General features: G+C 45.5%; 1 protein-coding gene across 6 annotated transcripts in view; it reads right to left on the reverse strand.

Moving 5' to 3' along the window:
- Positions 1–2,931: 2,931 nt before the first annotated feature.
- ZC3HC1 (zinc finger C3HC-type containing 1) overlaps positions 2,932–16,040 on the reverse strand; it is a 34,960-nt gene continuing 21,851 nt past the window's right edge. For 3 of the 6 annotated variants that reach the window (XM_055283996.2, XM_063641629.1, XM_055283999.2), the window contains 6 exons: positions 13,835–13,962; positions 10,783–10,937; positions 8,915–9,158; positions 8,165–8,377; positions 6,966–7,172; positions 2,932–3,372 (listed from right to left, as the gene is read on the reverse strand). In XM_055283996.2, the coding sequence (XP_055139971.1) occupies positions 3,304–3,372; positions 6,966–7,172; positions 8,165–8,377; positions 8,915–9,158; positions 10,783–10,937; positions 13,835–13,962 (1,016 nt within the window). In that variant the 3' untranslated portion in view covers positions 2,932–3,303. The remainder of the gene's footprint in view (positions 3,373–6,965; positions 7,173–8,164; positions 8,378–8,914; positions 9,159–10,782; positions 10,938–13,834; positions 13,963–16,040) is intronic. The other 3 variants (XM_055283997.2, XM_063641630.1, XM_055283998.2) reach the window with 3 other exon arrangements.

Genomic DNA, 16,040 nt, shown 5'->3' on the forward strand with positions numbered 1-16,040 from the left:
ACAGCAGAATATCTGCTCTTCCTGGAACATATCCTACATGCTGCTCATTTGCTTACAATGCTCCCTCAGTGCATATTTTTAACCGAGGGTCTATCACGTGTCAGGCACTGTTTTGAGTGTTGAGATTAAAACCAGGACAAAGTCCCTGTTCTCATGGAGCCTACATCTCCCACTCATCTCCAAGGACCAGCTCAAATCTACACCTTCCTCAAAGTTCTTCCCAATGATACATGACCATTAACTTCTTCCTTTTTTATACCTCTCCTAGACTAGAGCATTTAGCAGTTTGTCCTGTGCAACATTTATGTACCAGTGTGTCTTCTGGCCTGGCCTATATACTTCTTAGAGGTAGAAACTAGGTAGTCATTCATCTATAAGGGCTAGCACAGTGCCTCACACATGAAAGAAAATGTTTCTTGAATTACACAAAGTCTATCTCAATCTGCTTCAATTTATTTTTATTTTTATTTACGTATTTATTTTTGAGACAGGGTCTCACTCTGTTGCCCAGGCTAGAGTGAGTGCAGCGGTGTGATCTCAGCTCACTGCAGTCTGCCTTTCTGGGCTCAAGAGATCCTCCTAGTGCTGGGCGCGGTGGCTCACGCTTGTAATCCCAGCAATTTGGGAGGCTGACGCGGGCGGATCACGAGGTCAGGAGATCGAGACCACGGTGAAACCCCGTCTCTACTAAAAATACAAAAAATTAGCCGGGCGTGGTGGCGGGCGCCTGTAATCCCAGCACTCGGAGAGGCTGAGGCAGGAGAATGGCGTGAACCCGGGAGACGGAGCTTGCAGTGAGCCGAGATTGCGCCACTGCACTCCAGCCTGGGCGACAGAGCAAGACTCCGTCTCAAAAAAAAAAGAGATCCTCCTAGCTCAGCCTCCTGAGTAGCTGAGACTACAGGCAAAAGCCACCATACCTCACTAATTTTTTTCTATTTTTCGTAAGACAGGGTTTCTCCTTGTTGCCCAGGCTGGTCTTGAACTAGACTCAAGTGATCCTCCTGCCTCAGCCTCCCAAAGTGTTGGGATTATAGGCATGAGGCATCATGCCTGGCCTCTGCTTCCATTTATGATTTTATTTTATTATTATTATTATTTTTTGAGATGGAGTCTCGCTCTGTTGCCCAGGCTGGAGCGCAGTGGCCGATCTCGGCTCACTGTAAGCTCTGCCTCCCGGGTTCACGCCATTCTCCTGCCTCAGCCTCCCGAGTAGCTGGGACTACAGGCGCCCGCCACCATGCCCAGCTAATTCTTTGTATTTTTAATAGAGACAGGGTTTCACCGTGTTAGCCAGGATGGTCTCGATCTCCTGACCTCGTGATCCTCCCACCTCGGCCTCCCAAAGTGCTGGGATTACAGGCGTGAGCCACTGCGCCTGGACATTTTATTTATTTTTTGACCCGGACTCTTGCTCTGACGCCAAGGCTGGAGTGCAATGGTGGCAATCTCGGCTCACTGCAGCCTCCGCCCCCAGGTTCCAGCGATTCTCCTGCCTCTGCCTCCAGAGTAGCTGGGATTACAGGTACACGCTGCCACACCTGGCTAATTTTTGTATTTTTAGTAGAGACAGGGTTTCACCATGTTGGCCAGGCTGATCTTGAACTCCTGACCTCAGGTGACCGCCCACCTTGGCCTCCCAAAGTGCTGGGATTACAGGTGTGAGCCACCACGCCCGGTCAGATTATTAATTTTTGTTGAGTATAATATGTAGGAGAAAAGTTATATATATGTAAATATAAATAAATATATATTTTTATATATATAAAATGAGACAGAGTCTCGCTCTGTCACCCAGGCTGGAGTGCAGCAGACGATCTCAGCTCGCTGTAGCTTCCACCTCTTAGATTCAAACGATTCTCCTGTCTCAGCCTCTCCAGTAGCTGGGACTCCAGGCACCCATCACCATGCCCGGCTAATTTTTGTATTTTTAGTAGAGATAGGGTTTCACCATGTTGGCCAGGTTGGTCTTGAACTCTTGACCTCAAGTGATCCACCCACCTTGGCCTCCCAAAGTGCTAGGATTACAGGTGTGAGCTACCGCACCTGGCCTAGGTTCTATTTTTTTAGAGATTAAACTATGAGTAAAATATTATGTCTGTTATTTTCTTTAAAATACTTCAGCACAAAAGTATAAAACAAAACAATCTCAGTGACTAAAAACATGGCATATCAGAGAATAATCACTTTCTTTTTTTTTTTTTTGAGACGGAGTCTCGCTCTGTTGCCCAGGCTGGAGTGCAGTGGTGCAATCTTGGCTCACTGCAAGCTCCGCCTCCCAGGTTCACGCCATTCTCCTGCCTCAGCCTCTCCGAGTAGCTGGGACTACAGGCGCCCGCCACTACGCCCGGCTAATTTTTTTGTATTTTTAGTAGAGATGGGGTTTCACCGTGGTCTCACCGTGGTCTCGATCTCCTGACCTCGTGATCCGCCGCCTCGGCCTCCCAAAGTGCTGGGATTACAAGCGTTAGCCACCGCGCCCAGCCTGAGAATAATCACTTTCTAGCCTTTGCTAGGTCATGGTTACTTTATCAGTGGGCAGTTCAGGGTCAACCTTCTCTACGACAAAAACTGATGATGCCCCAAAAGCAACGAGTCTTGGGGAAGCCCAACTGGGGGAGTCATGCATTCAATGGCACATGGAGAGGGGTCTCTTCTGAAGTGCCTTCCTCCCCATTACGTTGTTTTATTCTGTTATTATCAAAGCAAGGAGAAAATTATCAGTTTACGATTCTCTATAACACACCAGGAAATTTCCTGGTGGCATAATGAAAATCATCTTGCTTTTGGTTTAGGAAAGATTATACCTCCTTGACTGGAATCACAAATTTTAGGCTTTGCAGCCAATCTGAAAATCAAAAGTTAAATGTTCCACTGAAGTTTTCTCCGGCTCACAAGGCAAGGGGGAAAATGGTTCTCCAACAATGAGAATCTTAGCAAATATTTTATTAATACACACTGTCACAGTCCCGGGACAGAAGAGTCCTCAGAACACTGCTCCACATTGAAGATGCTGAAATGGGTGGTCAGGTCCTTAGTCTTCCTTCTAGTCTGTTAACCCCGCACTCCTTAAACAGAACCATGCTTGCTGCCCTTACCCTGTCCACATCCCTGAAAGGAAATGGATCTCCCTCAGCCAGATGCAGATAGTTGACACTCACTGCCTTTGCTACGGCAGGGGGCTCCTTATGATGAACCCAGAACAGGAAAAACTTAGCGTCAGCTGACCAAAAGGAACTCAGCCTTAATTTTTCAAAAAGTCACTCTCATTCCAGTTATCTCCAGGAAGGCGCTGGAATATCTTCAGCATGAGCACAGAGATTCCCACTGCCGAAATATTCGGAATACTTTCCTTGATTTCTCAGAGAGACTCTGTAGGTAGAAAAGCTTATTATTAGTGATTACGTTCTTTTATAGGGACAAAGGATAGATCATTTGTCCCACAATGATCTGGATATGTCTAGGACTAGGTAAAAATTCATTTTGTAGTATGCTATACATAATGTATACCTAAAGTCAGACTAAAGATCGAGGGGCCGATGTTCTACGGTCAGACTCCTGTTAACACACTCTGAGCCTCTAAGACATGGCTTGTATCCTGCCTTCAGGCATCTGTATCTGTCCTCATCTTTGTACTTGAGGATGACACTTCTGACTTGCCATTAGTGCAGCCTATGTTTTGCATTGGTTTTTCTTTTTTTCTTTTTTTTTTTTTTTTGAGACGGAGTCTAGCTCTGTCGCCCAGGATACAGTGCAGTGGTGCAATCTCGGCTCACTGCAAGCTCTGCCTCCTAGGTTCACGCCATTCTCCTGCCTCAACCTTCCCAGTAGCTGGGACTACAGGTGCCCACCACCACGCCCGGCTAATTTTTTGTATTTTTAGTAGAGACGGGGTCTCACTGTGTTAGCCAGGATGGTCTCGATCTCCTGACCTTGTGATCCACCTGCCTCGGCCTCCTAAAGTGCTGGGATTACAGGCATGAGCCACTGTGCCCGGCCTGCACTGGTTTTTCATTCATGATGCTGAATTGGCCCTAGTTCATTATTTCTTGTGAATAAGTACTTATACTTATGTGATGCCTAGCTGAGGTTAACAGTATAAACCAAGGCCAACTAATAAAAACAGAGTTGAATGACCCCTATAAGTTTAAGCTCTGGCCTTGGTCTTCACTGCTTTTATGTTCTAACCGGCAGTGCTAATAATAGGAAGAATCTCACTGCCATCTGATCATGCCAGTGAAGTACTCTGAGATTCTGAGAAATGGTGGTAAAGGGAGACAAAGTAATTCATTAGGAGACAAAAGCTCTTGGTGAATCAGAACACTTGGTTCTGTCTGCCTTTGAGAGTCACAATAAAGAGCAAATATTCTACGCAGAAATGGTCTCAGTGAGAGTACAAAGAATGTCTAGCAAGATGATCCACAGTTATCTCCAGTTTCTCATATGACGCTTTCACAGGTTTTTTTTTTTTTTTTTTTTTTTTTGAGACAGAGTCTTGCTCTGTCGCCAGGCTGGAATGCTGTGGCGCGATCTCGGCTCACTGCAACCTCTTGACTCCCTGGTTCAAGCGATTCTCCTGCCTCAGCCTCCTAAGTAGCTGGGATTACAGGCATGTGCCACCACGCCCGGCTAATTTTTGTATTTTTAGTAGAGATGGAGTTTCACCATGTTGGCCAGGATGGTCTCGATCTCCTGACCTCATGATCTGCCTGCCTCGGCCTCCCAAAGTGCTGGGATTACAGGCGTGAGCCACCACGCCCAGTCCACTTTCACAGTTTTTTAAAAATCTATCCTCTTTGAGGATGTTTCAATAAGTTCCAGGAGGAAAAAGTTTGAACTCTTACTAATGACTGAGGGAAATTTAGTTAATAGAGTGACAAAGAAACATGAGTTGAAAAAATAGTATACAGTTTTTTCTTTTTGAAAGGGAGTCTCACTCTGTTGCCCACGCTGGAGTGTAGTAGTGTGATCTCAGCTCACTGCAACCTCCACCTCCCAATTCTCCTGCCTCAGCCTCTGGAGTAGCTGGGATTACAGGTGCATGCCAACAGTCCTGGCTAATTTTTGTATTTTCAGTAGAGATGGGTTTTTGCCATGTTGGCCAGGCTGGTCTTGAACTCCTGACCTCAGGTGATTCCCCTGCCTCAGCGTCCCAAAGTGCTGGGATCACAGGCATAAGCCACTGTGCCTGGCCTCGGTATATACTTTTTTTTTTTTTCGAACATCTGGATCCTTTACTACACAGTCTCATTAAGCTTTCTAGCTTCGTCACAGCAGCTGTCAGAAGGTTAAAAGACACACTACCAAAAAAAAAAAAGTCCTGGAATCCAGGGCCAATTATGAGGCCAACTTTTCCTACTACAAAACAAAAACCCGATGGGCTTTCTTTTTCGTATGGCAGTGACAGAGAGGAGTCTTATTGAAAACTGCCAATATACTAGTTCCTGAATATCTAGGCAGAGAAATGCAGATTTTTTTTTTCTGTGAAAACTTGGAAAACCTTCACCTGCATATTTACTAAGGGTACTAATATACATTTATTTTTATTTTTATTGTTTTTTGAGACAGAGTCTCTCTCTGAAGCCCAGGCTGGAGTGCAATGGCACGATCTTGGCTCACTGCAACCTCCGCCTCCTGGGTTCAAGCGATTCTCCAGCCTCAGCCTCCCAAGTAGCTGGGATTACAGGTGCCTGCCACCACACCTGGCTAATTTTTTTTTTTTTTTTTTGTATTTTTAGTAGAGACGAGGTTTCACCATGTTGGCCAGGTTGTCTCAAACTCTTGACCTCAGATGATCCATTCGCCTTGGCCTCCCAAAGTGTCAGGATTACAGGCGTGAGCCACCGCACCCGGCCATGCAATTTTGGACTTTCAGCATTACTATAGTTCCCTCCAGTGGAATCCTGTAACCCTAGAAAACCATGAATCTAGGAGTGCTGCTCGTAAATATCTGCTGACAAGTATTATTTTACTTTGTCCTTGAAAGTTATAGACTATGGTCAGAAATTGTTACCAGCTACAAGGAAAATTTGGGAGTGAGCCAGCCAAGGAGAGAACCCAATTTTCATGATTCCGTATTACCCAGCCTATCACTTCCAATCTTTACACAGAGCAAACACTTGACTTTTCTTCTCAGTTGTCAGCCAAATTTGAAACCCACAGCAGTCATGGCTGCAATGGCTAGCAGAGTCACAGTCTGGGCTGTGGAACAGAGTAAAGTAATGTGCCCAGCGTGTGGAATGAAACCATCATCTTGGTGTCAGAGCCTAGTGCTCCAAACAGTTAAGTTAACTGGCCAGGCTCCAAGTGCAAGTGACAGCAACTGAAAGAAAAAGCAGCTGTCTGCAACATGAGGCCGGAGCAGCTGCCTGTTCATCTATTTCTGTTTCCATACTCCTTTTCTACTTGGAGTCATTTTATTTAGGAGAACAAAAGAATTTATCAGAACTTGATGGAATGCCATATGCTAAACTGCAGAAAGACGAACTGGTTCTATGCCTAATCCCTAGGATGAAAGCAGAATGAGTCTAACTTGATGTATAAGCCGGGCATGGTGGCTCATGCCTGTAATCCCAGCACTTTGGGAGGCTGAGGCGGGTAGATTACCTGAGGTCAGGAGTTTGAGACCAGCCTGGCCAACATGGTGAAACCCCATCTATTAAAAATACAAAATTAGCCAGGTGTGGTGGTGGGCGCCTGTAATCCCAGCTACTTGGGAAGCTAAGGCAGGAGAATTGCTTGAACCCAGGAGGCAGAGGTTGCAGAGAGCTGAGATCGTGCCATTGGACTCCAGCCTGGGCAACAAGAACGTGACTCCATCTCAAAAAACAAACAAACAAAAAAACCCAAATAACTTGATGTATGAAAGCTGAAGGCAGGCGGGGTGCTAATTATAGGCCCAGCCTCTGCTCCTCCTCCTATAAACAGCAAGTGCTACCCACACACAAGGCAGTGGCTTATCTCACCACGGAGTCTGTTTCAGCTGGCTGGCTAGACTGTTTGTGGGCCAAGAGGATGGTCAGCACTGCTTTCCAGCCTGGCTCTGCTGGGGCGCTGCCATCTGGTTCAGTTCCACCATTCTCCCTGCTTTCTTTGCCAAGTGTGATATTCACCCAAGGGCACCAGTCTCTATGCTGAGAGGTGGGATCAAAGAAGCTTCGGGAAGATGTGTCCTGAGGGAGGAGAAAAAGAAATCGCATCATGGGTAGATGCTATGTAAGTTCAGGGAGGCACTGCTGTTAGTTATCAAGTCCAGAATCTCACAACTACCCATACTCCGAATGTTTATGCTCTCCTTCAAACTTTGCCTACACATTTTCCTCTCATTTTCTTTATTTTTTCACTCCTTTTGTGTTAAACAAACTATACCTTATCACAAGGGATAAGGGATACCCAACCCCAGGCCATGGATGGGTACCAGGTCGCACAGCAGGAGGTGAGCAGCAGGCAGGCAAGCAAAGCTTCATCTGAATTTATAGCCGCTCCCCATTGTTTGCATCAGCGCCTGAGCTCTGCCTCCTGTCAGATCAGCAGTGGCATTAGATTCTCATAGGAGCAGGAACCCTACTGTGAACTGCACATGTGAGGGATCTAGACTTCGCGCTCCTTATGAGAGTCTGACACCTGATGATCTGTCACTGTTTCCCGTCACCCCCAGAAGAGATCATCTAGTTGCAGGGAAACAAGCTGCGGGTTCCCACTGATTCTATATTATGGTGAGTTGTACAATTATTTAATTATATATTACAATATAATAATAATAGAAATAAAGTATACAATACATGTAATACATGTAATGTGCTTGTATCACCCCGAAACCATCCTCCCAACTGTGGTCCGTGGAAAAATGGTCTTCCATGAAAACGGTCCCTGGTGCCAAAAAGGTTGGGGACCACTGCCATATCAGGTTTGTCCCTGTATCACACTGCTGTTCCATTTGCTTGAAATATCTATTATTTCTCCAGAATCCACCCCAAAGGAACAAAAAGGAGCAAAAAACATGACTGACATTTTTTCCCTTTGGTCACCCAACTTTAAACTTATTCACATGGTCTACTTTTTGCACTGGACCATGGCAGGGCTCATGCCTGCTTCTCCATGCTGCCCAGGGAGGGCCCAACATGCTGTTTATGCTCAGCCACTGCTACATGCGAGGTGGACTCACCGAACTGCTGGAGGAGCAGAGGCGAGCTCGCTTGGCTTTCCGCAGAGGGCTAGATGGTACCTCCGGGCCAGGGGTGTCTCCTGTTCCCATGCTTCGGGTCACTGGGCGAGTTCTGGTGGTGGGGCTAGCAGCCTCTGGCTCAGAACGGTCAACAGGACTGGAAGAGTCCCAGCTCCGAGTTCGAGAGACAATGGGACCAGGGCTCTTTTCAGCCTGAAGGAAAGGGGAGATAATGGAAGTACACCAATGATATTAATGATTATGGTCAGAAATACTTCTTTCTTTAATCTGTTTTCTTTTTTTTTGAGACAGAGTCTCACTTTGTTGCCAAGGCTGGAGAGCAGTGAGGCGATCTTGGCTCACTGCAACCTCTGCCTCCCAAGTTCAAGTGATTCTCCTGCCTCAGCCTCCCAAGTAGCTGGGATTACAGGTGCCCGCCACCACGCCCGTCTAATTTTTGCATTTTTGGTAGAGATGGGGTTTCACCATGTTGGCCAGGCTGGTCTCAAACTCCTGACCTCAAGTGATCCTCCTGCCTCAGTCTCCCAAAGTGCTGGGATCATAGGCGTGACCCACCGGGTCTGGCTGAATTTAGCTTCTCCATTAGTGAACAGAAACACTATGTAGTATTGTAAACAATGTAGTGGGAAGTGAAGCCTATCCACCTAAATTAATTGCCAACTTTCTAGCAACAACACTTTAGCCAAGAATGTTATTTAAAAGTCCACCCCAAACAAGCCAAGTGCATACCTGCTCTGAGCCTGGGGAGAAAGTGGCATCCTGGCTCCGGGTCATCATCCTCCGAGGAGATTCAGGCACCAGAGGTAAGCGCTCTGGTCGCCCCTCAAGGCCTGGGATGGTGGAGCTGGTCAGGCCAAAGGATGCATCCAGGTCAGTCATGGACGATTCAATCTGCTGGAAGCCCCAGAGCCCCACCTTCCTCATACACTGCGAACATGTTATCAGGGAGAGCTGCATGGGTTCCAAAGAGGAACTAGATAGGAATGAAAAAGAAAGAGAGTTTTCTCAAAGTGTAACATTTCCAAATGACTAAGTGTAATGACTCGTGAGTATGCTTTATCTCATCCAATTTCTAGAACAGTCCAATGGATGGGGAACCATGTCCTATCAGAGCCTCTGTGCTCCAATCTCAGGACCCAGCTTCATACTTCATCATCTCTCACATATTTCCCATAGAAAGACCTTGGGTTCTTAGTGTGCTCTCTATGGTAAGACTGTTTTGCAGGCATGTTTTGAAAGTTTCTCAGCCGGGTGAGGTGGCTCATGCCTGTAATCCCAGCACTTTGGGAGGCCAAGGTGGGTGGATCATCTGAGGTCAGGAGTTCGAGGCCAGCCTGACCAACAACAACAACAACAAAAAGGTTTCTCCTGTCCCTCTTTTTTTTTTGAGACAGAGTTTAGCTCTTGTTGCCTAGGCTGGAGTGCAATGGTGCAATCTTGGCTCACTGCAACCTCTGCCTCCCGGGTTCAAGTATTCTCCTGCCTCAGCCTCCTGAGTAGCTGGGATTACAGGCACCCGCCGCCATGCCCGGCTAATTTTTGTATTTTTAGTAGAGATGGGGTTTCACCATGTTGGCCAGGCTGGTCTCGAATTCCTGACCTCAGGTGATCCGCCCGCCTTGGCCCTCAAAGTGCTGGGATTACAGGTGTGAGCCACCGTACCCGCCCTCTCTTGTCCATCTTAAAGTCTTTTCCCTTTAAACAAAAAACATTCCTTAATCTACCAAAGAGAGCATATTTAAAATAAATCAAGATTTATTTACTGTCAGAACCAATCTTGATTTATTTTAAATATGCTCTCTTTGGTAGATTAAGGATAGTGGGAGTCTATGCCAAATTGAGCAGCTGGAATGGAAATAGCAACATGGGGGCCTAGAAGACTCCAGCTGGTGTTTCCTATGGTAGTTTTTATCAATTAAGCGGATTTTTCTTCCTTTCTAAAAATAGAAAAGAACTTCCTATTTTTCCTTCTTAAAAATAGAAAAGAGCTTATTTTCTTTCCATTTTTAGAAAGGAGGTTCACTGTTTATAGAACACAAATTCAGCCGGGCACGGTGGCTCACACCTGTAATCCCAGCACTTTGGGAGGCCGAGGTGGACGGATCACGAGGTCAGGAGATAGAGACCATCCTGGCTAACACGGTGAAACCCCGTCTCTACTAAAAATACAAAAAATTAGCTGGGCGTGTGGCAGGTGCCTGTAGTCCCAGCTACTTGGGAGGCTGAGACAGGAGAATGGCATGAACCTGGGAGGTGGAGCTTGCAGTGAGCTGAGATCGTGCCACTGCACTCCAGCCTGGGCGACAGAATGAGACTCTGTCTCAAAAAAAAAAAAAAAACACAAATTCCCAGTTGAGAAGCAACAGTACAAGAAACAAAGTTCAGTTGTGAACACCAAGAATTCCTGAATTCCAATTCTGGTTTTGTTACTAATTCTTATTATCCATTCTCCTCGCACCACCCCCCACCCAGTTTTTCTTTGTCTCTTTTTCTCACGGGAAACACCAGGTGATTTCTAAATACGATTAGTGACTGATATATATGGGTGTAATGCTGTTGTCATGGTTCATGTCTCCGGGCAAAATTCGCTGACTCACCTACACGCCCAGCCACACACAGAGAGAATACAGGCAGTGATGTGGACTTGGATGTCTGAGCCTAATTTGGTTGTAGTTTTTCTCTCATCAGTTCGGTGATGAAGTTCATCTTCAAGCAGGTGTAGGAGAAGACTGATCTTGTCTTCTGTCAAGCACTACAAGGGAGCCACATAAAAAACTTCATTTCAACCACCATAAAAAGAAAAATTACACATTATAACATACCTAGATGGTACAAGCCGAAAATCAGGAAGGAAATTACAAACATGAAGATAGTTCTCTTCACAGAGAACAAATACTTCCAGGACAGGGCTATAGTATCACACAGAAGCTTTCTGAATTGCCCTGAATCTGCTGACTGAGAAAGATGGAGTCTCCCTGGAACTGCCAAAACTCTTGTTAGCACTAAATTGTTTTCAATTTACCAGCTGCAGATTTTCCCTGAAACCTGCAAACTTCAAACCCAAATAGTGAACACAAATTACTGCTTATGTCTTAGCCTGACGCTATAAACATTAAAGAGGCTGGGCATGGTGGCTCACGCCTGTAATCCCAGCACTTTGGGAGGCCGAGGCAGGTGGATCACGAGGTCAGGAGATCGAGACCATCCTGGCTAACATAGTGAAACCCCGTCTCTACTCAAAATACAAAAAAATTGGCCAGGCGTGGTGGCGGGTGCCAACCCTGGAGGCTGAGGCAGGAGAATGGCGTGAACCTGGGAGGTGGAGCTTGCAGTGAGCCGAGATTGCGCCACTGCACTCCAGCCTGGGCGAATGAGCAAGACTCTGTCTCAAAAAAAAAAAAAATTAAACAAAAAAAATTTTAGAGATGGGGTCTCACTATGTTGGCCATGCTGGTCTTGAACTCCTGAGCTCAAGCAATCCTCCCACCTCAGCCTCCTGAGTAGCTGGGACTACAGGTGTGCATCAAAGTGCCCCAGGCTCTAAATTTACTTTTTGACAAAAAAACAAAGCTTGTTAGACTTTATTTTTGTTCTAAGAAAAATAAGGAACCATGACCAGGTGGAAAAAAAATTGCCTTGGCTAGGGACAGGGTTATATTCATAATAAGCATCAGAGGTTAATAGTTTCAGTCTATGGCCATACCACCCTGAACGCATCCAATCTCATCTGATCTCGGAAGCTGAGCAGGGTCAGGCCTGGTTAGTACTTGGAGGGGAGTTTGGGAGGTTAACAGTTTGATGCTAAAACCCATACCACTCTCTTAATTTGAAGAGGCTACTATTTCCTACAGTAAAGCTTGTCTTCATGGAGTACCCACAGGGTGATTAAATGGAACAGTAAATATTCAGTTTCAAAGTACAGATTGACTAGAGCATTTATTTTATTTTATTTTATTTCTGAGACGGAGTTTCGCTCTTGTTGCCCAGGCTGCAGTGCAATGGTGCGATCTTGGCTCACTGCAACCTCTGTCTCCCGGGTTCAAGTATTCTCCTGCCTCAGCCTCCAGGGTAGCTGGGACTATAGGCACAAACCACCACGCCCAGCTAATTTTTTGTATTTTTAATAGAGACGGGGTTTCACCATGTTGGCCAGGCTGGTGTCGAACTCCTGACCTCATGTGATCTGCCCACCTCAGCCTCCCAAAGTGCTAGGATTACAGGCATGAGCCACTGTGCCCAGGCTGACTAGAGCATTTAAACGTTTCTACTCACAAGGAGAAAGGAGTTTGTTACTTTCTTTGAAAAATGATGGCCGGGCATGGTGGCTCACGCCTGTAATCCCAGCACTTTGGGAGGCTGAGGCTGGCGGATCACGAGGTCAGGAGATCGAGACCATCCTGGCTAACACGGTGAAACCCCGTCTCGATTAAAAATACAAAAAATTAGCTGGGCGTGGTCGCACGCACCTGTAATCCCAGCTACTTGGGAGGCTGAGGCAGGAGAATCGCTTGAACCCGGGAGGTAGAGGTTGCAGTAAGCCAAGATCGCCACTGCACTACAGCCTGGCGACAGAATGAGACTCCGTCTCAAAAAAAAAAAAAAAAAAAGATATGCAATAAACCATATGCAGTCACATTTCAGTATTTTCTGTTATACAGTTTAAGTAGGCTGGGTGTGCTGGCTCATGCCTGTAATCCCAACACTTTGGGAGGCCGAGGCGGGTGGATCACATGAGGTCAGGAGTTTGAGAACAGCCTGACCAATATGGTGAAACCCTGTCTCTACTAAAAATACAAAAATTAGCCAGGTGTGGTGGCAGATGCCTGTAATCCTAGCTACTCAGGAGGCAGAGGCAGGAGAATTGCGTGGACCCGGGAGGCAGAGGTTGCAGTGAGCCGAGATTACACCATTACACTCCAGCCTGGGTGACAGAAAGGGACTCGGTCTCAAAATAATAATAATAATAATTTAAGTAATAAATCAAGATAAAATTGAATTAATGGGAAGCATATATTCAGGGCAAAGTTGAATCTATGCTTATAGGTTACAGCCCTAAAACTTGGCCCAAATAAACTCTCTGCTTATATACATATATGTTAAATTGAATCTATGCCATTTAAAAAAACATACCTAGCCGGGCGTGGCGGCTCACGCCTGTAATCCCAGCACTTTGGGAGGCTGAGGTGGGTGGATCACGAGGTCAGGAGATCAAGACCATTCTGGCTAACACAGTGAAACCCTGTCTCTACTAAAAATACAAAAAATTAGCCGGGCGAGGTGGCAGGTGCCTGTAGTCCCAGCTACTCAGGAGGCTGAGGCAGGAGAATGGTGTGAACCCCAGGGGGCGGAGCCTGCAGTGAGCCAAGATTGCGTCACTGCACTCCAACCTGGGCGACAGCAAGACTCCATCTCAGAAAAACATAAAAAATAAAAATAAATAAATAAATAAATAAATAAAAAAACATACTTAAACGTTCAACTGGAACTCTCAACTGTCACCTTCCTGGTGGAGACTGAAAAGGTCAGCTGAGAGACAGACAAGCAGTTCTCTTCACAGCAATTGCATCTTCTTGTCATTAAAAGAAATGCTTCAGGTATAAATGCTGGCAACAACTGGAGGCCATTGCAGCCTAGTCAGGAAAAACTCACCATAGTTTTCAAGTCCTCCGGCCTTAGGGAAGGAAGCTGGAGGTCCAAGTGACAAAGGCTTTGAAAACGATCTAGGAATTCACTAACAAGAATAGCAGGCTCATCCAGGGGCAACATCCCAAATCGGTCTGTGGAAAAAGTAAACTGGAAGATTATATTGGTGTAAACTGTAAAAAATAAAAAACACGGCCGGCATGGTGGCTCATGCCTGTAATCCCAGCACTTTGGAAGGTCGAGGTGGGCGAATCACCTGAGGTCAGGAGTTCAAGACCAACCTGGCCAACATGGTGAAACCCGTCTCTACTAAAAATACAAAAAATTAGCCAGGCATGGTGGCGCGTGCCTGTAATCCCAGCTACTCGGGAGGCTGAGACAGGAGAATCACTTGAACCCAGGAGGCAGAGGTTGCAATGAGGCCAAGATCGTGCCACTGCACTCCAGCCTGGGCAACAGAGAGAGACTGTCTCAAAAAAATAATAATAAAATAAAAGAAATAAAAAACACATATTGAATGATTGAGGAAATGTAGTAAAATTGATGAACTATTTGATGGTGTCAGGAAATTATTGTTTTTCATTTTGATGGGGCTGTAATGATACTACTGAGAGACCATGTTTAAAAAGTAGAATCCATATTTTTTATATTTTGAAATATTTAGAGAAAATGGCATAATATGTGGGACTGAACTTCAAAACAATGCAGAGGGGGACGGTGTTAGGTGTTAGGAATATAGAAGAAACAAGATCGGCCATGAGTTGATCATTGTTGAAGTTGAGTGATGGGGTTTCATTATTTACACTATTCTGTGTATTTCTATATATGTTTGAAATTGTTACCTTAAGAAAGAGAACACAAAACAGAGTTAGCGGAGGTGGATGCTTAAATAGGCGAAAAGGCTTAAAGAACCATCATTTTATAACTACCAAGTTATAACTTACTGTGAACTAAGAACGAAAAAAAGGCATGTTCCTAAAATCTACACAAGAGATACAAGAAGGCTTGCATTATAAGGTGAAGCTTAACTGGGTACCAGAGTAAATAAAGTATACAATTAGGAATTCTACTGGTAATACCTAAGTTGGAAAAGAAAGAATCTGCCTGAAATCTAAGCAGTGTGGAAACTGATTATATACTATAGTATAATTATCTCTGGCATTACCCAATTCACCTACTGCATACTTGGTACACTGGTACAAAGGCAAATGATGAGTGCAGAAAGGCCTTGCTAAGCTACTTCCTAAAGAGGTCAGTCTAGTAGGCCTAGGATGAAGTAGAAACTACACTGAATCAGCTTTTTTTTTTTTTTTTTTTCCCCCGAGACAGAGTTTTTGCTCTGTCGCCCAGGCTGGAGTGCAATGGTGCGATCTCGGCTCACTGCAACCTCCGCCTCCCAGGTTCAAGCAATTCTCCTGCCTCAGCCTCCCGAGTAGCTGGGATTACAGGTGCCTGCCACCATGCCTGGCTAATTTTTCTATTTTTAATAAAGACAGGGTTTACTCATGTTGGCCAGGCTGATCTTGAACTCTTGGCCTCAGGTGATCCACCCGCCTTGGCCTCCAAAAGTGCTGAGATTACAGGTGTGAGTCACCGTGCCCAGCCCTGAATCAGCTTTAATAAAGAATGAAAACACATTTTGGAAGAGATTTCATAGGAAAAGTGAAGAGAGAACATGTCATCCTAGCCCAATCGTCTAAAAAGTAGGAAGCCACTCGACTCACTGGTCTTCTCTCAGCCTCAAATTAACATTTAGTTGCTCAACAGCACTATAAGGCAGCCCCACAGGCTACAAAGATGAGATACACATTCAACACCCTTAAGTCACTCATAATCTAATATGGAAGCCAGACATGCAATGCGATTACAGTGTGATAAGTGTTATTACAACAGTAAAGAGAGACCATTATGAGAGTGTACAACAGGGATACAGCAGATACTGTTGGCTGTTCACCCAGCTATCTCCTGCTCCTGCCTTGCTAGCAGAAGCAGGGTTTTGTTTGGTGTCTTGTCTTTCTCACAGGGTAAATTCCTGACTTGTCTCTACCAATCACAACAGCAGCGTTTTCCTTAACAGTGACCCATTTAGGAAGGGGTATTTGATCTAGTTGTGGCAAATAGACATGAAAGGTGTTGGGCTGGAGGGATTCTGTGACTACGGGAAGGCTGGATGACATTTGCACATGACTCTTCCAACTGCTGCCATCAAGAA

This window comes from Symphalangus syndactylus, chromosome 6 (assembly GCF_028878055.3).
Source record: "Symphalangus syndactylus isolate Jambi chromosome 6, NHGRI_mSymSyn1-v2.1_pri, whole genome shotgun sequence".
Lineage (NCBI taxonomy): Eukaryota > Metazoa > Chordata > Mammalia > Primates > Hylobatidae > Symphalangus > Symphalangus syndactylus.